At 39.4% G+C, this 22,244-nt stretch overlaps 1 protein-coding gene across 3 annotated transcripts in view; it reads right to left on the reverse strand.

Annotated features, from left to right (window-relative positions):
• Nucleotides 1-17,860: 17,860 nt before the first annotated feature.
• The window catches only part of Lpar3 (lysophosphatidic acid receptor 3), a 62,647-nt gene continuing 58,263 nt past the window's right edge, over nt 17,861-22,244 (reverse strand). For all 3 annotated transcript variants that reach the window (XM_070007471.1, XM_070007470.1, XM_070007469.1), the window contains exon 3: nt 17,861-19,627. In XM_070007471.1, coding sequence (XP_069863572.1) covers nt 19,299-19,627 — 329 coding nt within the window. In that variant the 3' untranslated portion in view covers nt 17,861-19,298. The remainder of the gene's footprint in view (nt 19,628-22,244) is intronic.

Raw genomic sequence — 22,244 nt, forward strand, 5'->3', positions numbered from 1 at the left:
TAGATCAAGAATCGGCATAGCTGAAACTTTGACTCCCAAAAAGAGGTGATGCTTGGCTGGTGCTGGGACCAGTGAGCGCAGAGGAGTAACCTCCAGAGGCTTTTGCCCACTCTCAAGAGGAGGCACTGGTCAGCAGGTTGGAATGTCTTAGGATGAAGGGGCAGATGGATGAATCTGATTCTGCTCATTTCATAGAAATCTCCAACAATGGCAGCTGCTACCATAAGAGAATCATCATAAGGGTGAAGACATAGTGCTGGCAGCTCACAGGAACCATGAGCAGCAGAAAGCCTGTGAGCAGCAGACTGAGGAGGCCACATTTCTTCTGGCCTTCCTGCTCTCCATCTCCCTCTAGCAGCACAGTCTAAGAGCGAAGCAAAAGCAAAAGCATGGTTTGTAGAATTCTGGTCTTAGCATCCTAGAGAGGAGAATTAAAGAGTGGGCTTGGAGCTGAAAGTGACATACGATCCTTTCTCAGGGAGGAGGGGCAGAGATGAGTGGAAGCCAACCTTTGACGGAATGCACATTATCTGCTCAGTCATTAGAAGCCTTTGGACCTGATGTTCCTCCACGTGGCAAAGGACGCTCTGACTCAGAACAAAGGCATTTGCCAGCCAAGTTCATAGCCTTCTGCTGCTCCCACCATAATGCAGATCACCTTCACTCCACCTGAACACTGATTCACTTCTGCAGACTGCCTCCACCAGCCCCGTTTCTGCAGGATGAAATAATTAAAACTTAAAAAAAAAATGTTGCTTCTATTAAAGTGTAATCTTTTTGGTGCCCTCAAGTAGTTTTTGACGGCAGTAAAATTATTCAGAGCTCAACGTTTCTTTTAAAAATTAACATTCAATTTCTTAAAGTTAATTTTTCCTGAAGCTTTTAAGTTCTGCAGCAAGCCTTACTGCGTCTTTTCCTTGTATCTTACACATAACTGGTCAGATTTTTTAAAAAAATGATGCCAAAGGCTTTTAAATCACATGTAGTGCTACTTTGTCAGCCTGACTAGTTGAATACCTTCACACATTTTATATCACATTTATCAATCAATGTGTTCTATTTCTTTTAAAAGATTACTTTAGTGTTTTGATTAAACTAATGTAACCAAGTCTCAAATAACAACAACAAATCAAACTCATAAATAGGACTGAACTTAACTCCTTTACCATGCTTCAATAGCATATATAAACTTTGTGAAACTATAATGCAAAATTCTAAATCAGTTATTCAGTCTTCGTAAGTTGGAATTTTAAATTCCTTAATTCTAATATTAGCTTAAATTTTCTTTTTCTTTTTTTTTTTTTGGGTCCGGTTGTGGGGCCTAAACTCTGGGCCTGGGCACTGTCCCTCAGCTCTTCAGCTCAAGGCTAGCGCTCTACCACTTGAGCCACAGCGCCACTTCTGGCTTTTTTCTTTTTGCTTATGTGGTGCTGGGGAATTGAACCCAGGGCCTCATGCATGCAAGGCAAGTGCTTTACCACTGAGCCACCTTCCCAGCCCCAAGCTTAAATTTTCTTAAACATTATAGGCACATGAGATACATGCTTCTCTCTCACACAAAATGCTACCTCAAACACATTCATACGTAAAATCTAAGTCTAGTGATGAGGAATAGCCACTCATTAACAGTTTCTTAGTATTGCCATAACAAATTATCAAAACTGGGTGGCATAGGACAACTGAAAAATGTTATCTCATAGTCCTGGAGGCCAGAAGTCAGAAATTGATCGTCCCTAGGAGCCTTCTCCAGGGAGAAACTTTTTGGCTTCTTACAATTTATGGGGAGTTCAACATCCCTTGGTTTACTTAGCTTATGGCTGCATTATCAGTCTCTGCCTCCATTCTCCCATTGCCTTCCTCTGTGTGTCTTTTCTGTAACTTGTATGGTCATTTGTCATTGGTTTTAAGTCCCATTTGGGCAATCCAAGATGGTTTTTTTTTTTTTTTGGTCCTGGATTTGGGGCTTGAACTCAAAGCCCAGGCTGTCCTTGACCTTCTTTTGCTCAAGGTTAGTGCTCTACCACTTGAACTACGGTTCCACTAGGGTTTCTTGGTATTTTATTGTACTTTCCTGTGTGTTGGTTTTGAGCTATAATCCTCAGATCTCAGCCTTCTGATTAGTGAGGATCATAGGCATGAGCCATCAGCATCAAGCCCAAGATGGTCCTATTCCAAGATTATTAATCTTATTACTTCTGCAGAGATTCCTTTTACACATAAGGTAACATATGGTTTCCAGAGATTTGGATATGGATCCACCTTTTTAGGAAGCACTGTTCAACCCACTAACCCCACAGAAGCACCATCACTGCAGGACCCACGTCCTACAGTACCCAGAGACAGGGAGGCTGGATGCTGACTGCCTTCCTGGCAGCAACAGTGCTAGGGTGTGCTCTTTTTATAGCAGCATGGTCAGTGCTGCAGATGAGATTATCTTGAAGTCTGTGTCACCTAGTTGACTTTCTGCTTTATTGAATTTCTATATCTCCTTTGACTGTCTCTATCTCTTCACAGAAATCTGTATCTTTCCCTCCTAGACTGCATATGTTGCTAGGTAAGAGTTTGATTAACTTAACATATATAAATCTACTCTCTGGTTATGTCTAAAGATATTTAAACTTGTTGTATTTCTTCCTTCTTTTAATATTCTTCCAATCTTTCAACATTATCAAGTCTTCTGGGTTATTAAAATGGTATAGAATTGAAATAGCATCTAATTCTGGCATCTGATTTATGGTTTTGTCTGATGGATGGGTCGACTTCTCCATCTTTTCACTATCAATTTCAGACAGTTAGGCAGGCTTCCTCTCAAACTACTGGAAAGATAATCTCAAAGAACCACTTCTGATAATAGGTTGTTATTTAAGAGAGGTAGAATTGTAGAGAGGTAAAGAAAGTTTTTTAGATATATAAGCTGTGTGGCTTGGAGTAATGACTTGGAGTTTCTGAGCTGGTGGACTTCTGCCAATACAAGTTATTTCATTGAGTTTTAAGGATTCAAAGAGATGGCTGGTGCATCTAGAGGGGTTCCCACAGCGCCTAGCTACCAGCATACAAAGAGGGTTAGTGATAAATGTACTAGATGTTGTGTGTCTAGTAGTTGTTGAGAAGAGTGTTCCACATTCCCTTAGAAATTAGATGAATTCCATTCAATTTGAAAGAAACATGCCAAGAGTATCATTCTCATGTTCAGTGTTCTCACCATGAAGTTACATGTGAATGCAAGGAAATATATAAGAGTGATGGACATGTTTAGTACTTTAATTGTGGTGATGTTCACTCTAAGCAAAATGCATACATTAAAATAGTGCCATTTTAATCTATCAATTACACATTAATAAAGTAAAACATTTAGTAAATAGAAATACTCCTTTAAAATTCCCTCTTGCATATAAATTCATTCATTCTTATTTATATCCAATCATGTGTAGAGCTTCTGTTTTATGTCAGCCACTGTTGTGGGTATGAGGATAGATCACTGAACAAAGGCTCATGGAGCTCATGGAGCTAGTGTTCTAGGGCAGGAAGTGCTATGGGAGATGGTAAGTAATATGAGATGAATAGAATAGGAAAGGAGGGTAGAGCAGGAGCAAGGCTGATTGCAATTTAGACAGGATAGAAGGGAAGGGCTCATAGAGGAGACAATGGAATTGAGACTTGAAGATGGTGTAAGGGAATGAACTATGGGGAAGACAGCAGTTCAGATAGAAGAACCAACAGTGCAAAGATACGGAGGGAAAAGCACCTCTGACAGGTTCAAGGATAGGCAAGAGGCTGAAGTAACTAGTGTTGTGATTGGAGGCAAGAGGAGAAGGAGATAGGGCAGAGAGGTGATAGGGCCAAATTGTGACGGACAGCACTTTAATAAGATGGTGGGGAGGGGGTGGGGTGGAAGCAATGTCCAGAGCTGAGAATTGACATAATTTAATTGGAATTTTCTAAAGGCTCACTTGGTCTTCAGTGTAAAGAATAAACCAGGGAGGGAAAGGTAAAAGCTGGGAGAACAGAATATGTAGGAATTCAAATAAGGGGTGAAACTAGCTCATAGCAGGAAGTAGCTTGGGAGGCAAGGAAAAGTAGGTTAGATGTTTGCTTCTAGACTAAAAAGAGATAAGGAAGATTTGTTGGTATATTGGATATAGGGCATGAGAAAAGATTCAGGAAGGAAGTTTTTTGACCTCAGGATGGTGTGGGGCTATGAGCTAGGTGATTAAGAATGGGTTTAGGGTGAGAGGGAATGTTTAGCAGACATTCAAGTGGGATATTATCTACAAGTTTAGCATTTAAGAGGAGATGTGTTGGTTATAGATATAAACTTGGTAGATGTCAACATACAGAAGATATTTAGAGCCGTATGATGGTTTGAGATGACCAACACAGTGTGTGTGTGTGTGAGAGAGAGGGGGGGGTATTACAGAGCTAGTCCCTGTATCATTTAGAAGTCAGAGAGAAGAGGAAAGCCAGTATTGGAGACTGGGAAGAGGCCAAGAGAATATAGTGTGCTGGAAACCAAGGAGCCATGTCCTCTGTGGAATGCTCTCCTTGTATTGACTGATGGTGAGCTCCTTAGCAATGTCCAGATACCTCTTCTTAATCTCCCAGCAGCCCTCAGGTCTTCCTTTCTAGGTAATGTCTTTAGGCTTTCTGTATACATTGCTCTAAGAAAGGCAAATGAATTTTAATAATTAAAAAATAATAAAGAAAAATCAAGGATCATGCCTTAGGATAGCAATAATAGTTTTTAAAAGTATGACTGTGACTTATTCCTAAACTTTCAACATAAAATGTGAACATCATAGACAAATTCCTTTGTAATTGTTGCTTCTTACGGTGCTGACTGGTTCAATAGCAATAATAAATTTAGTACAACTTAAAAGCAATCCAAATGACATTTTTTGATAGTCATAAATCCAGTGAGGGACTTATCATTGTATAGAGTGGTCTGTCAGTGAGTACAAGGCTCTTTTCTTGCCCCATGTTTATCTATTAGAAAAGATTTAGTCACCAGTATAGGTTCCATTTATTTTCCTCAGTATCTTTATTGGTGCTGAGTACATTGTCTGGCTCATAGTAGGTATGAAAGTCTGCTTAATAAACAATGGAACAGTGCATGCTACAACAGTGGCTGACTTGAACTAAAAGGGCTTTCTAGAACAAAACCTAAAATCTAGACAAACATAAAAATTATATTTAAGAATTCTCTTTTATATTGTATTTATTGCATACTTTTTGATAGGATTATGTGTTCCCAATAATATGCAAACTCAAAATTGAATGCTTTCTACTCAAAGATCTTTCCCATCTTATTTGGGCCACAGATGTTTCAAAAAAAAAAAAAACTAGGCAGAGAGAGGAGAGACAGAGATTTGAATCAGAAGTACTATTGGGGAAAGACACAAGTTCCATCTATCACAACTTCTTCTCTCTCTTTTTTTGTTGGCTCCCATTTCAAGAATAATGATTTCCTATATTATCAGAGCAAAAAGAAAAAAAAAAACCTCTATGACAAAAGGCAACAAACTAATGTCCCTGAGCATACCACATGTGTGATCAGGGGCTGAAACTGCTGGCCAAACAAATAGAGTTACTCTGCAAGCCATTCAGAAGGATTATTTCCAGGAGCAGCGTCTTATTATATGCATAATCAACAGTCTACCTGGGGCTCCCTGCTAGGAGGAAGCTGGAGAGATAAAGATTCATTTTGTCTGACTATTTTAGTTTTTCATATGACTCTTAGCTGTCTTTAGAGTTTTTCTCTGCACTTGGATAGACAGCTATAAAATTGATTGGCTCAAAAGCCAAATAATATAAAACACAGTAGCCTACTTTATCATTTAATATGAGCTATTTATTATGAGCAGTGCTGTGTTGGGATATCGACCCTGAGATTAAAGCTGGAGAAATATAGATTGTGAGATTCTGTGGACACATAAAGCTCCCAAGCCATAGTGACAGATGATAATGAGCTTATACTCAGAGACCATCTTTTATCTCAATGGAGCCCAACAGCTATCATTTTTTCTTTAAAAAAAACCCCAACAATGAATTATACAAACAATGCAGAGAACATTTGCTTAGCAGTTCTTCCATGCAGCTTCCTTGGGTCCCAAGTATATTGTTTGCTGCCCAGCTGTCTGGCTATTGAAAACCCACTCTCTCCCAGTTCAATTGTTGGTTGGGTCATTCTTCCTATTGCTTATTTCAGCGCATGTAGCTGCAGGAGGCCTCCTTCTCTTTGTGTATTCCTTGTCCTTTGTGTCCTTTTTAAACACCTTTTTAATCTGCCTTTTTTCCCCTCTCAAACGGAGAAGCTGTTTGTATGAAAACTCTACTCCTCTTTTTAATACACAGCCCAAGTCTTACATCTACTATGAGATAGAGACAGTAACTTGGTTCTGGCTACAACTCTTAACTTTATTGCTCATTAGTTGTGGAGCTATGAGTTAACTACCATCACCTGAGTCTCAGAGTATTCACTCTGAAGCAGAAGTTGAGACTTTTAACTTCCGGGGTTGTTTCAAGATTAAGTATAGAATGGGATCAATAAAATTCCTAACCTGAAGTAGGTACTCCCTTGAGGTTGTCTTCCTGTCCTTTGGCCCCCAGTCTCTGCTGGCTATTAAATATATAACTTACACTAGTAATTAAATGTATGCTGAGTTTTCACAAGCAGGAGTTTCTGGACCTCACACTCTTTGGGGTAATTTCCCTCTGTCTTCTTGTAGTCACTCCACGTTCTCAACCCTGCCTGCATATAACAATCACTTAGTACGTACTTCCAGCTGGATCCCAACCCCTGAGATTACAATTTAATTAGGATACAGTCATTACCTATAAACCAATTCAATTCTCTGCCCGTACTGTAGTGACACCACTAGACGGCTAGATGGGCTGCAGAGAAGCACATGACCTTTCTGAATGGTCACACCCTAAATCTTGCCCACCAACCTCAGGGTGGGCATTGGTCTGGTAGCCCTAGTCAGTCCTTTAGGGTCCATTCATTGCTTCACCCCACTATAATTTGCTTGCTCCTCAAATTCCAACTCATTCTGATTTATTATTATCTCCTAATAACCTAAAATACTCATTGAGTCATAAAATAGAAGGAAACAACTGAACACCCCACTGCCCCCCACTACCTACAACAACTCTCTTCACGCATCTCCTGCCTTCTCTCCTTTTACTACGGATGGAAATGTCCTGGTGTGGGTCAAAGACCAGATCCCTTTCCCTATGTCCTAGAGCCCATTTTTGCCAGCGGTGTTACTGCTCTCCGGCATTATCATTTCATCTCCACTAGACTGTTCCCACCAGCATCTAATATGTTGTAATAATTCCCATCTTAAAAACAGCTCCCTCCCTGACCTCACATGCCCCTCCAGCTGCTGCTCTGCTTCTCTGGTTCCATGTGTAGACAAACAAAACAACCCCTCAAAAGTAGACTGTCCTTCCTCTCTTCAAATCTTTCCTTCCATTCTCCCTTGAACTCCTTCCAGCCTGGCTCTCCTCCGCCATGTCTCCACTGGAGAGCTTTATCAATGTCCCCGTAAGTTGTACAGCCAAACCAACGTATCTCAGGCCTCAACCAGCATCATTTGACATTTGACATAGTTGTTCACTCTGAGGTCTCCATGCATTTTTGGTTCTCTTCCTATACCACAGGTTTCTCTGTCTCCTTGGCTGACTTATCTTCTGTCTGACTGCAAACACTGGAAATCCTTAGAGGAGAGTTCTTATGCCTATTGTAATCTTGATCTGCACTCCTTATTTGAGTGATTTTTGTCTCATTTCATGGTTTTAAATACCACTTATCACTGAGGACTCTGAGATTGAAATAGGTGTATGGATCTATTCCCTAAACTCGACTCATTTACCTGGCTGCTTTCTTGCCATGTTGATCTAGTTCTTTCTTTGTGACATAAAAATATGCATCTAAAACTAAATTCTTAATTCCCCCCACCTCAGCTCTTCTACCATCTTAGAAAAAAAAGCAATTTTTGACTGAATTGTAGCAGTTCAGTCTCAAACCTTTGATGTCATTCTTTTTTTTTTTTTCATGTGGTAGAATGATGTTTAATGTAGCACATTTCAGAGTAAAATTATTTTGGCTGGGCACAGAAACCAGGACCTTATGCATACTTATAATGTGCCCTGCTACTGAGGTACATTCTGTTCCAATCAACATCCATGCAGAGTCCACACTGTTTAATTTCCCTATGATTGCTTTTTTTCACCATCAATTGGCTGGAGAATAAAATATAACAATATAGACTTCTATTGTGTTAGTGTTTTGTAAAAGGTTAGAGATCTTTCAGAAATTATATAGTAAATTACCTACTGTGGGATTGTACTATCATATAAATCAGACCATGCACAATGCTTTAAAAATGTTTCTTATCCAGGTTAATTCAATCTTCAAGAGATGGGAAGATCCCCACTCTTTCTAATCAGTTACTTTTGTCTTAATGACCTCAGCTATCTGTGGTCACCCATAGTTCTAGTGACCTTGTTTCTCTGTGGTCACCCATAATCATAGTGACCTCATCTATCTGTCGTTGCCTGAGGGGCCACAATCAGTTCAGGCCCAGCTTGCCTAAGAACCCAGGAAGAAGTTAATGAGAGGTGTAATGTGCCAAGCCAGGGTTAATGGCAATCACCCTACGCACAGCAAGGCTATGCAGAGTAAATTGACTATCCCACAGAAATCCAGAGTTGGTAAGCTCATGGCCAGTGTTGGATAAGATTTCCTGAAGGTTCTTGATGCTTAAATACGCTCTCTTCCCCCAACTTCCCTGAAGTCCATTTTCACATGTCTTCCTTGTGTGATTTCTGGTAAAAACGACTTCCATATTCATTTTATGTACAGGATTCCCACCATGAATTTACTAATACATGATGAGACATAAAAGCATCACACATATTGTGTGTGTGTGTGTGTGTGTGTGTGTGTGTGTGTGTGTGTGTGTGTGTGTCTTGGGGCATTAACTCAGGGCCTTGGCCCTGTCCTTGAGCATTTTTACTCAAAACTAATGCTCTACCACTTGAGCCACTAATACCAGTTCTGGCTTTTTAGTGGGTAAGTTAAGATTAGAGTCTCATAGATTTTCCTACCCAGACTGGCTTTAAACTGTGATCATAAGATCTGTCTTCTGAGTAGCTAGGATTACAGGCATGAGCCACTGGTTGCTGGCTCGGCATCTTTAATGTGTGCTCTACTACTTAACCACATCTTCCTCCCTCCTCTTTGGCTTTCAAATGCCCTCTCACTTTCACCAGCTATTTAATGTCCTTCGATTTGGGGCTTTTTGTGTATATTCCTTACAGCACAGAGCTTCTAGTCTGAGTTTCCTCATCAACAGTGAATTGTGGCAGGACATCTTTTACATGTCTATGTCCCAGTGCTATGTCACCTCAATGGGGTTTCTAAGGTCCACTGAGCTTGTGATATGTGTGTGTGTGTGAGTGTGTGTGTGTGTGTGTGTGTGTGTGTGTCCCTGTCCTGGGGCTTGAACTCAGGGCCAGGAGGCTTTCCTTGAGCTTCTGAGCTCAAGGTTAGCACTAGATCTATCACTTGAACCACAGATTCATTTCTATTGTTTTGGTAGTTAATTGAAGTCTCAAGACTTTCCTCCCAGGCTAGCTTTGAACTTTGATCTTCTGATCTCAGCCTCTTGAGTAACTAGGATTACAGGTGTGAGTGAGTAGCACCTGTCCATATTGTGACTTTATCCCTACTGCTTCAAAACTGTTTAAGGTCTGCATTTTTTTTTTTTAGGGATGACTTATAAACTGCCTTTTCACGAGTCAGCATTTCTACATTCCTTACAAACCAAGGGTTCCTAACCTGTGTGAGTTCTCCGGTGTACAGTGAGCAATGCTAGTTTACTGAAATTTTCCCTTATCCACTACATTCACAGGGCTTGCTGGCCCGGACTCCTCTGGTGTGTTGAGGTGAGACTGACTGTAGAAGGACTTCCCACAGCCTCTACACACATAGTTTCTCGTGCCCAGTCTTTCCACACATTTTTGACATTTATACTTCTCCACAGTGTGACTTTTTGGATGCTCGTTGTGGTGTGATTTCTGGTAAAGTTTTCCCCACATACTTCACACATGTAATTTCCCCTCCCGTCCCCCCCTCCATTTTCTGAGGACCACTTCTGACTTCTGACAGAAGAGTTCCCTTTATTCCTTATATCCGTGGGCTTTGTTTCTGCAGGTGATTCTTGTTCTGAGAGGAATGATTTCATGTGGCAAGGTTTCTCACTCCCATTGCATTCATATTTCTATCTTTTGGGGAATTTTTCTCATATTTTCTGCATTTAGACCAGGTGGCTGGTACCTGCAGAGAAGCCACGCAGACCCAGCCCATGCAGAGGAGCCCACGCAGGAGGTTACGCAGGCCTGGTGCAATCCTTATGTCGCGAATTACGTGCACGTGACACAACAAAGGTGCACTCACCAGAAGAGGCAGGCCTGCTGTCATCATTTCCTTGTGGAACATCACCTCAAACATCACCTCAACCAACATCTTCAAATTGAGCCAGGGGAAGCTGGTGCCTCTCATCCCAGCTATGGGCAGCAGAGATCTGGAACATCTTGGTTAAAGGCCGGCTGGCAAAAAGTTCCATAGAAGCCGGGTTCTGGTGGCTCACAACGTGTAATTCCAGCTGCTGTCGTGGAGGCTGAGATACAGAGGACCTAGGTTCGAAGGTAGCATTGGCTGAAAAATCTGTGAGACTCCAGCTCCACAACAACCAGCAACACAACAACAGAAACCATCGGGGTGGAGGTGAAACTCAATTGGGACAGTGCCTACCAAGCAAATGTAAAGCCCTGGACTTGAGTATTGCCGAAAAGCCCTGGAGGCCCACTCCACCTTGACCTTGGTTGTCAGCCACCAGAGGGCGGGAGTGTGTGTGTGTGTGTGTGTGTGTGTGTGTGTGTGTGTGTGTGTGTGTGTGTGTGTGTGTGTGTGTGTGTGTGTGTGTGTGTGTGTGTGTGTGTGTGTGTGTGTGTGTGTGTGTGTGTGTGTGATATGGGGCTTGAATTCTGGACCTGGGTACTGCCCTCAGCTCTTCAGCTCAAGGGTAGCACTCTCCTACTTGAGCTACAGCACCACTTCCAGCGTTTTCTGCTTATGTGGTGCTGAGGAATGGAACTCAGGGCTTCATGCATGCAAAGCAAACACTCTACCACTGAGCCACCTTCCCAGCCCCAGGGATTATGTCTTAAGAAAAGATGACAACTCAGAGATGTCATCTCTGCATACCATATTCACCCCATCTGAAAATTCTACATTATACGTATCTTTTGATATTATTAGATAATTCATACTTGTAAATTTAAGCTCAGTAGCATTCCATCAATAACTATCCATTCACAGTGCCCAAGACTGCTCCAAATACATGCAATTTATTTCATCATCAACAAATCATTTTATAGATAAAGAAATCAAAGTACAGAGGAATTTGATCAAAGTTGACTGCTTATGATGTAAAAGAACTAAGGTGTTCCTAGAGTTCATGAGCTTTACATCTATAAAGCTTTACATCTATTTCGTGACTGAATAGATTGTCTAAATGTTTATAGTTGCTATAAATTATATATTTAATATCTGCTCTGGGCAAATTTTTTTCTTAGTTTGGAATCATTTGTTAGGCTTATACACTAAAAACTGAATTACTTTCTAAAGTCAATCTTCTTAATTCCTAAACATTATATTACTATGTTATTATATATTTATTATTAGAATTATTTAAATTATAATATAATAGCTTATATTAGTAGTAAACATTAGCTCTTTGTAATTTGAAGTTATGTATAGTTATTAGGAAACTAATAATTTTTAAATAAAGATTTAAAGGAGAACTTAGTTAAATTTGACTCTTGATTTAGTCACTATGTATCTCAAATACTCATTCAATCTGTGGTCACCATTTTCCTTGTGAATAAAACTGAGATAGAGCTGGGCACCAGTGGCTCATGCCTGTAATCCTAGCTACTCAGGCAGCTGAGATCTGGGGATCATGGTTCAAAGCCCGCCTGGGCAAGAAACTCCATGAGACTCTTCTCTGCAATAAACCATAGAAAACCGGAAGTGGTGCTGTGGCTCAAGCGGTAGAGCTCTCGCCTTGAGCTGAAGATCTGAGAGACAGTGCCCAAGCCTAGAGTTCAAGCCCCACGACCGACTAAAAAAAAAATAAAACAAAACAACTGAGATAGTCCCAATATCACAACTTCTTCATTAGATGTATTAATCAGGCTGGCTAATTTTTATAAAAGAAGTAGTTGTGATGTTACTTTTCCCCAAATCCCAAAATTAGATCTATTACTGCTCCCTCACCGCCCAATTTGGTCCATTGCATCTTTTAAGATCATAGGAACTCTAAAGTCTTACTTTTAATTAATTAATTAATGTCTGGATTTTATACCTACTCTGCTCATTTGTTACAAATATGTCTGAGTCTATTCTATCTAGAGATACAAAGGAAGGATTATGCCATATTTGCCATGGTTGTATATCAACTATGACCCCAGTATAAACTGAACTTCTATATATCGATGTCGATAAAGGAAAGCTAATAATAAGTGAACTACACTCTTATGTTGTTTTTGTCTTTACTCTTCAGAAATTTACATATTTCATGTATTAACATTTTTAGAGAATCATCATTCTGTTCTGTAGAATTAGTTGTATTATTTTCTTCCTCCCGTCAAAAGAAAAAAAGGAAGAAAAGAAAAAGAAATGAAAAAACCCTAACAGTAGTGGTATCTTCAAAAAAGGAAAGTTCTAGAAGCCAGAAAGTCCCCTGCCCCTTCCTTTTTTTTTTTTTTTAACTTTGTGTTGGCTTGTCTTTTGGCAGTAAGTTCCATTGCTTATCCTTCTTCACATGCTCTCCTCAGTATTTCCAAGAATACAAAGCCAGTAAATATCCCTTAGATTCTGCCAGCAACAGACAATTGTGAGAGGTAGAAGGGGCAGAGGAAAGCAGAGACCATGTTCTTCCTTTAGCAGCAAAGTTGAGATTAAGATATGACAGTGATACTGTCCAAAGGAGATGTGCTCGATAGGAAATGTACTCATAACCTTACTCATGTAACTGTAATCCCTCTGTACAGTCTCTTTACAATAAAATATATATTAATAAAAACGAAATGTACTGATTACCTGATTTGTGTAATTATAACCCCTCTTTATAATAACAATAAAGAAAAAAATATTATAATGGTTTCTGGGTATTCTTCCACAAATCTTTTGCTTCCAAAGGAAGAAGTTTCCAGAAGTTCCCAATCTGGCAGCAATAATTCCCTAAAACTTAACTGTAAACCTGAGGCTTAATTATGGGCTTCCCTTCTTTTAGGTTCTCTAGCTTTTCCACTTGATTTCTAAGCATTTAATTACCCACTTTATACCTTCTGCTTCAAATGTCTATAATGATTTGTTTTTCTTACTGAGAACTGACTGATACGCCCCAGTTCCTGTGGTCAGGCATTCACCTCAATAAAAAGTCAGATTATCAGCATCAAATCTCCTAACCATAAATTGCAAAATATTTTTAACCCAAATAAGTAGCCTATATATCTGATTTCTTTTTCTTTCTCCAGGTCTTAGCGAATTCTCTATCAGGAATATATTATAGCCTTGGGCCAATGGCTCACATCAGTAATTGTATCTACTCAGGAGGCTGAGATTTGAGAATCATGGTTCAAAGCCAGCCCAGGCAGGAAAGTCCATGAAACTCTTTTCTTCAATAATCACCAAAAAGCTAGAAGTGGAGATGTGGCTCCAGTGGTAAAGCACCAGCCTTGAATGAAAAAGCTAAGAAATAGTGCCCAGACTCTGAGTTCAAGACCCAGTAGTAATTTTGTACACGTGCATGTGCACACATGCGCATGCGCGTGCGCGCGCGCGCGCGCGCACACACACACACACACACACACATAACAGAGGCCAAGTCCAAAATACCTCAACAGTATCACCAATAATATTTACACAACATACCACAATATGTTCATATATGTCCATGTCCATCCCTAATAATTTCAGCTCCTTTTCACTTTATTCTCTCTGATTCATTTGGGTATTGATGCACAGTGCTGTCAGTTCCTTTGAGGAAGGGCCTCCTAGCTCCTAAGAAGTCCTCAGAAAACATTTGTTAAATTAAATGTGAAATAAATGTGTGGTTTTCTATTTTCCTTGATGGGGTGAACAACAGCTCAGACATTTCCATTTACTTCACTTTTGGCAGACTGGAGCAGATCATGGAGTCTGCCAAATTCTCTGCATGGGTTAGAAAGTCAGTTTTCCTTTAGAAATCCTTCTGCTCCTGTATTCATGATAGATTTATATTTTGTATCTGCCTAAAATAAATTTTAGATTATTTTAGATGGGATCCTTAGGTGATTCTTATATGCAATAGTATTTGATAATCAGTGCAGCAAAATGAAAACAGGTCTCATTTTCTTTGAAATTCCTACACATGAAGCACAATATAATGAATTCAAAAACTTAAGACTCGCTCTAGAAGACCCCACATCTGGAACATCTGAGAGGTGAGGCACAGAAACAGAATTTTGGAGTTGTAAAAATTCTTATTATTTAAGCCTCTCATTTAGAAGAGTAGCAATCATATTTAGAGTCTCATAGACAGTTAGGGGGACAGAACAGAAACCAGAACCCAGAAATTCTGAATTGCAATCTGGTGCTTTCTTTGTGAGGGTGGTCATGTATATTTAAACGAGTAATGAACTTTACAGCTCTGCATGTTCCAGTCATGCTGGGGACAGACATATCCATTAGCACAGACAATAGCAAAGTCTTAACAAAACAAGTAAAAAGTGCCTTGAAGACACAATTGCTTTGTTTTCTTTTTTCTTCTTTTCATCAGCATAATTAATCGTATAAAGCAATTTTGTTATATTTCAATACATGCATATGATCTACTTGGATCAAATTCGCCCTCACTTTTGCTCTTATTCCCTTTCCCCCACTTTGGAGTACTATTTTCTAACACAAAGATTTAATTTGGGCTTGTGGCAGAAAACCTCTCCTCTGATGTCAGTAGCAAATATATTACAGATATGTTTTATGGAAATTTGAATTACATGAAGTCGAAATAGTTGCAAAGATTTATAACATTGCAGGTCTAAAAATACTGCTATCAGTTGTAGATTCCAAAACTGACTGGCCCAGTGAACTGCCGGTGGGGCTCCCTGGTCGCACAGAGCCACTGTATTATATGGTACATAGTGGGATCTTCACTTTAATTGATGAGCTGTAACTTCCACGTGTGAGTGCCTGACCTTTGTGTGATTGTTTGCACTCTAAGCCTTTGGCTCATCAGATAGAAATGTTAAAAACACTCTGTCCTAACAACTGCGATCAGTAGTCTACCATCTGTTCATTTTGGAAACAGCACATTCTATAAGACACTGAAGGAAATCATGTAAAGACAAAATATAATAGTAAATAAAAAAATCCACAATCATAGCATCCCACCTAATAATTATTTCATCATGAAAACTGGTCTGAACTTATGAGTATTCAAAATTATTTCATGTGTTCAGGAGAGTATGTATCACACAAAACACAGCTTCCTTTACTTAAAGTTCTACCAGTCTTTAAGTGACTTTTATCTTAGGCTTGAAAAGTGACATGTAAAATTGAAAGGAGTCCTGGGGGTTTCCAACTGAACACCACATTTAGTGACCCACAAAAGAGGCATAATTTTACGGTAAGTTTCCTAGCAGTCAGATCTGTACATAGGGAGAGGTGTCATCATGAAGAGTGATACTGAAGTTATTTTTACTCCAGGTTCTCATTGGTACTGAGCTTGTCACTGAGTCACCTTCATGGATTCTGCACAGGGCTTACCTTCATTATGCCTCTTCAACCAATTTCAATGAGGGCCAAAAAAATGAATGCTATCATGCATATAATTTTCCTTGTTTTTAATTTCCTCCTTAACATACAGTTCCAGAAGTGGTATTGCTATGTTAAATATTATCTTTTTTATTGCTCTTGATATACAATACTCACTTCCAAAAAGTATAGCAGCTGGCTTTGTGGCTTTATTTTTGTTTTCTTTTGGTTTTGTTTGTTTATCTGTCTTTGGGAGGGTAAGGAGAGGGGCACAGAAATGGAATCATATCCACTAATCCATGTGATGCTCTTGCTACCAATTTGGTTGGGTCTTTGGTTCCAGGGGCATTTTAGCATGGGCTAAGCATGTGCTCAGAATTCCAGGAATTCAGGATACTGAAATACATACACTTTGGCTTTTAATATTTTTAAAAACAATCCTTATAATTCTGGCTGTGAGGAAAATCAGAACTTGGTTGGAGGTTTACATTTATCTTCTGATTTAGTATTGCTTTTATTTGAAATTACGCAGATATAAGCAGTATAGTTCCATAATCATATCCATGCTCAGGGTTTCTAAAAACCACAGTGATCTAAGTCTACTACTCAACGGAAAAACTAAATGGGCAAGAAATTTCAATAATTTCTGCTTTTAATATTTGCAAAAAAACCCTTAAAAGTCTGGCTGTGAGGAAAATCAGAACTTGGTTGGTGGTTTACATTTATCTTCTGATTTAGTATTGCTATTATTTGGAATTACGCAGATATAAGCAGTGTAGTTCCATAATCATACCCATGCTCAGGGTTTCTAAAAACCACAAAGTGATCTAAGTCTATTACTCAATGGAAAAACTAAATGAGCAAGAAATTTCAATAATTTCCAAAAAATTACCCCTGTCCAAGAAGGCAGTCTTCAAGAAAGATTTGACTTCTCTCACCAATGCAGACTGAGCAGATCTCCTTGAACAATTGCAGAAAATCTTTGTGTTTTGTCAGTCCTAAAGCTTGAACTCAGGGGCTGGGTACTGTCCTTGAGCTTTTATGCTCAAAGCTAGCACTCTACCACTTTGAGCCACAACTCCACTTCGGGTTTTTAGGTGGTTAGTTGGAGATGAGTCTCAGGGCCTTCCTTTCTTGTCCAGGCTGGCTTTGAATTGCAATCCTCAGATCTCAGCCTCCTGAGTAGCTAGAATTACAGACATAAGCCATCATCGCTGGGCTCAACTGCTGAAAATCTAAGACGAACTCTTGTTTGCCCAGGGAGAGCAGTCCTTGCTAAGTTAGCATCAAAGGCCAAGGTGAATTGTTTAGTATCACCATCTTTTTGAATCATCATGTTTTTTTAAAACTGTATTTTTCTTTTGTCTTTTCTTTTTTTGGTACTAGGGCTAGGCAAACACTTTGCCACTAAGCTACATCCCAGCCCCAGTATCACCATTTTAATGATTTGCAGATGAGCTTGGGCTCTTAGAATTTACAGAGGAATATTCGTTCTTCACATTGTTTTCCTGCTAAGGGCTGGGTTTGCTGAGTGGACTCAGTGAGCTCTGTGATCACTCGGCCTTTATATTTCCAAATATACATGACTCCTCTACTCTTGCACATTGCTGAGATATGTGTGCACATAAAAACAAAAGCTATATATTTTTCCCCTGCATTTCCACACTTTGGATCCCCTCCAGGCACCATTCTGAATACAACACTCTGCTGCAGGGTATTAAAAATGGTTCTTTCCTCAAAATAAAACCTTTAAAGATCCCTTAGCAGCTATTCAGGGACTGGAATTCAATTTCAATTCTCCACCCTTTGGCCAGCTGTAGATTCAAAGTGCTTACATAAATAACGAAAGAGTATGTACTTCACAGAAAATCTGATTTTTCTTTTGCAATAGAAATATGTGCCATAGTTACCCCAAACTGTATTTTTACTTAGAAGATACACAAAGCAATAAAGCACCTCAATGAGAACAGATCTTTTTAAAATTTTATTTTATAGATTGATTTGATATAAGCTTCAGGTAGACACACTAACAGCGTGTGAACTCTATACCTTCAAATCATAATACTCTATTTTAGGCTATTATATCTAAAAGCATGACTTCAGAAATTCTTTTATTACAAGTAGTTCTTGCACATGAATGTTATATTACAATAGCAAAAAATGTGTAAACTTCGTTAGCAGACTACATAAATATTAACTGCCTTGAAGTTATTATTTGAAATCAGAATATATGCTAAATGCTTTACATAAAAACTTCAGTCAGTAGCCTATGTCCATGAAATACTATTTTTCATTTCTTACTCATTTGCCTTTCAAGTTGCTTATCTAGGTCTTTGAAGGAGAAAAATTCAAATGACCTAGTTCAAAATTCAATCCACAAGACAAGTATGAAATACATTGAGAACCTTGGGCAAACCTTGAGATGTGAAATATTTCCACATAAAAAAGCCAACAAGCTACCAGTGGTGTGGAGCTAGCTGAAATTAAGCACTCATATTTGATCTTATATAGAAAGAATTCACCCTGCTTATCAATACATTCTATTTTGCTATTAAAATGTCTGCTTAAAACAATATTTCTTTAGCTTTTTTTTCATTTTTATGTAGCGCACACCAGGTCATTTCTATAGCTTTTGTTCTAGACTGGAGAGTTTGGGTGGCAGTGATCTATCTCACCATCTCTATCCTTGGAGTCTTGAATTGCAAAGTTCGAATCTAAGCAGATGTGCTTATACACATACACACCTGTTTAAGAAGATCATGTCATCAAATGAGGTTCTAAGTCTCCATTATTTTTGTTATTATTTTTAAGTAAACATGCTTTCTCAAAATGCTCCCTTGAAAAATCAGGTTTATTATGGAATCCTTAGTAATTTGTTATTCTTAGATTCCTACTGAATACCTAGCTACTTGCCATGGTTTTCATGAGGAAAAAAATACTTAGTAATTCTTCAGTAGAAGAATACTACTGCTGAAATATTTCTGAATCTTTTAGATGTGTGAAGAAAAAAAAACTACATAGGTTTTCCTAGCAGCTACATAAAGTGGCTCAAGTAGCATCATTTATTATTCAGTTTGGCTTATGACCTTTGACATCTTTTGAAACACAAAAAACAAATCGCTACAAGGTGGCAGCAGAGCCTGGCATACCCAGCTGGCTGGTGATGCTCTGCGCAGTTTATATGAAACTGAGCAGCAATCCATTCACTGTATTGTCTCCATCTTTTTCTGCATTTTCACTGAATGTACTATCTTCTCTTCACTGCCCAGGCTTTTAAACTTGTAAAATAACAACAAAACTGTAAAACCTAGCAGTGATTCATTCCGATCTCAAATAACACTGTACATGGGCATTTGGTAGAGAAAGGTAATGATTTTTAACAGCTCTTTCCCCAGGGGATGCCTGGGTAGGCAATGGGAGAGGTATCCACAGCTTAGGAGCTGTTTGTATTGCAGATGGTGGCTTGGCTAATACTATCTTCCATATACTGGCTGCCTGTGTCACTCCTGCTGAGGACGGTGGAGGGGATACGAGAGGGGCGTCTTTCTGTGCTGTTCTCCTGAGTGAAGCAACAGATCATTTTCTTCATGGTGCTGTACATATCCTCATCCTTGTAGGAGTAAATGATGGGGTTCATGACTGAGTTGAGCAGCGCCAGCAGCAGGAACCAGCGTTTCACATGCTGCACGCCACACTGCGTGCAGTTCAGGCCATCCAGGAGCAAAACTACCAGGCCTGGGGTCCAGCACACCACGAATGCACCTGGAGGAAGACAAGAGGAGGCAACAGGTGCTTAATCAGGTGTTCCCTCCCCACCTGAGTCAGAGGTATCAAGGAGCCAAAGGATTTGTTTTGTGGGCTGAAAAGCAAGCTTTTATCTATCAGAGTGTTTGAGACGCAGGCTTGTGAGAAGCAAACAGCTGAGGATCTCCTTGACTTTCTGCCATGTTCCACTCACTGGCTTATCTATTTACCCATTAAGAGCTTGCATTTATCTCCTGCTTATGAAACACGATGCAATCTCTGGCAGTTTTCCAAACCACAGTAGAAGGCTGCTTCAGTCATTATCCACCTTTGACAGATGAGAAAACGAAGGTCCCTCTCCAAGGTAATGTATTCAGAAACTTCTCTGACTCCAGGACTCACCTACTCCCAGCTTACACTCTTTGGTTCTCTACATCAGACTTTCTAAACGCTTCCTTTAAAATCTAGCATGATTAATTCAGACCTCAAATTGCCCTGCACAAGTATTGATTTGAGACAGGTAATGAGACAGCTATTGGAGACAGGTAACGATTGTGGCTAAGTCACTTGTTCAAAAATTTCATCCTTCATAAATTCATATTGATGCTCAGTAAGCACTATATCTTTTAGACATATTCACAGGCCATTTGCTTAATCATCTGCTCTAGAGATAGATTTTTTTTGTCACAAATAAATCTTTCATGGTGAAATCACTAGAAATGTGCTTCCTGGACTGCAATGGAACATGAACAGTTGTTTCTAGCCATTGGATTACACTTACCTTAGAAGCTTCCTGATGTTTTTCTTGTAAAATATGAGATGTAAGTTCGATATTCTGCTATTTCATTATTATAATCTCAGATACCAGTAATAGCTAACCTTTCTTCTGTGCTATGAGTCAGACATTGATGTAAATACTTTCCTTGACAATACTGTGAGATCAGCAATAATTATTATAACCCCAGAAAATGGAGACACTTGACCAAATAGCCTTTCTTTTTTCTGAGCTGGTCTTGGAGCTGGAACTCAAGGCCTGGGCAATGATTCTGAGCATTTTTGCTCAAGGTTTAGTGCTTTACAACTTGAGCCACAGTTCCAATCTGGGTTTGGGGGGAAGTGGTTAATTGGAAATAAGAGTCTCATGGACTTTCCTGCCCAGATTGGCTACAAAATGCAATCCTCAGATCTTAGCCTCCTGAGTAGCTAGGATTACAGACATGAGTCTCTGGTACCCGGCTGATCAAAAAGCTTTAAAGGAACATTTAATTTTGAATACAGACAGTCTTTCTCCATAGGCTGGGTTCTTGGTCACTTAGTGTCATGTGGTTGCTTTAATTTCAATGTCCTTAGAGTGGACTTGCTTATCCATTCAAAACATATTCATCTCAAGCTTGCAATGTGCATGGAAGTAGGTGAAGATCATATTCTTAGAGCACTAAAAGCTAACATAAGAAACAGAATAAACAAACCTATAAAACTATCATTCTGATGAGAATTATTCCTAGATAATATTGTTCTTTCTGCTTTATCCTTCTCAGAGACATAATACCAAGCAAGACAAGTAAAGAATGAGAAAGCAGTGTAAGCTTGGGCGGCACCATGAGCATTGGTCACATGAGCATACCCCGCTTCTTAGGAATACCAAACTAAGCAAATGACGTCACTTCTCTGAGTCTCCTTTCACCTCCTATATAAAGTCCGGATAATAAGCCTGACTATAGGGGATGGATGTGTGGATATGAGGATCAAAGGCAACGGGAAAGAGAATGCAATATCCTGTTGGCTCTAACAGACAGTGGAATCAGGAGATATTTTTGTTTCTGCAAAATTCAATGTCTAGGAGCCAGTAGAGAACTTTAATTCTCTACTTGGTAGTTACAGCTCTATTTGTTTTCACCATGCTGCCCTGATTTTGTGTTAACATGTGGTAGGGAACTGGAAAGCAGAGGTTGGGATTGTGTTTATTTACTGTACAACTCTGGGGCAGCCATATTGTGGCCTAGGGTTTGGCCTATGCACTCTGCCTATATGCTAAGCTGCTCAATGGTGGTCCAAAATGAGTGAAATTAAAATGAGTGAAAAGAGGATTATTTCTGGACTTTAAAGTTCCTTTTGTAGTATCTCATATCTGTCTGTAGACATCACATATATCACAACTAAGTCTTTCTTTGGCTTGTTCACCAAACAATGAAAGCAAATCTTCTTTGACAGAACATCTCAAACCCCCTAGACTGCTGTTTAGCAGAGAACAGAGTCTCAGAGAACAATGCTTTGAGCTGACTATTATACACCTCAGCAGTTACCCTGGGAAACAGAACCACCAAGACTCCTCCACCTGGAAGCCAAGTTCTTAATCCAAACATATCTTAGAAGGGAGGCAGTCTGTCTACCAGTTCAGTAGAAGATTTTACTATGTACCAGTAGCTAGTTAGGAAGCCTGAAAGAGTTAGAAAAAGATAACATGTCAGGAATGGTTCTGGTCTTGGGGATTATAATCTTGGAAATTTCAGAGAGAAGTGGGAGAAATCAGAAACATACAAAGGGTAATCTGTACTAATAATTACAAGGTGTGTGTGTGTGTGTGTGTGTGTGTGTGTGTGTGTGTGTGTGTGTGAAATCAGTTTATCCTCTACCA

Source organism: Dipodomys merriami, unplaced genomic scaffold (assembly GCF_024711535.1).
Source record: "Dipodomys merriami isolate MVZ:Mamm:240054 unplaced genomic scaffold, mDipMer1.0.p SCAF_7, whole genome shotgun sequence".
NCBI classification, from domain to species: domain Eukaryota; kingdom Metazoa; phylum Chordata; class Mammalia; order Rodentia; family Heteromyidae; genus Dipodomys; species Dipodomys merriami.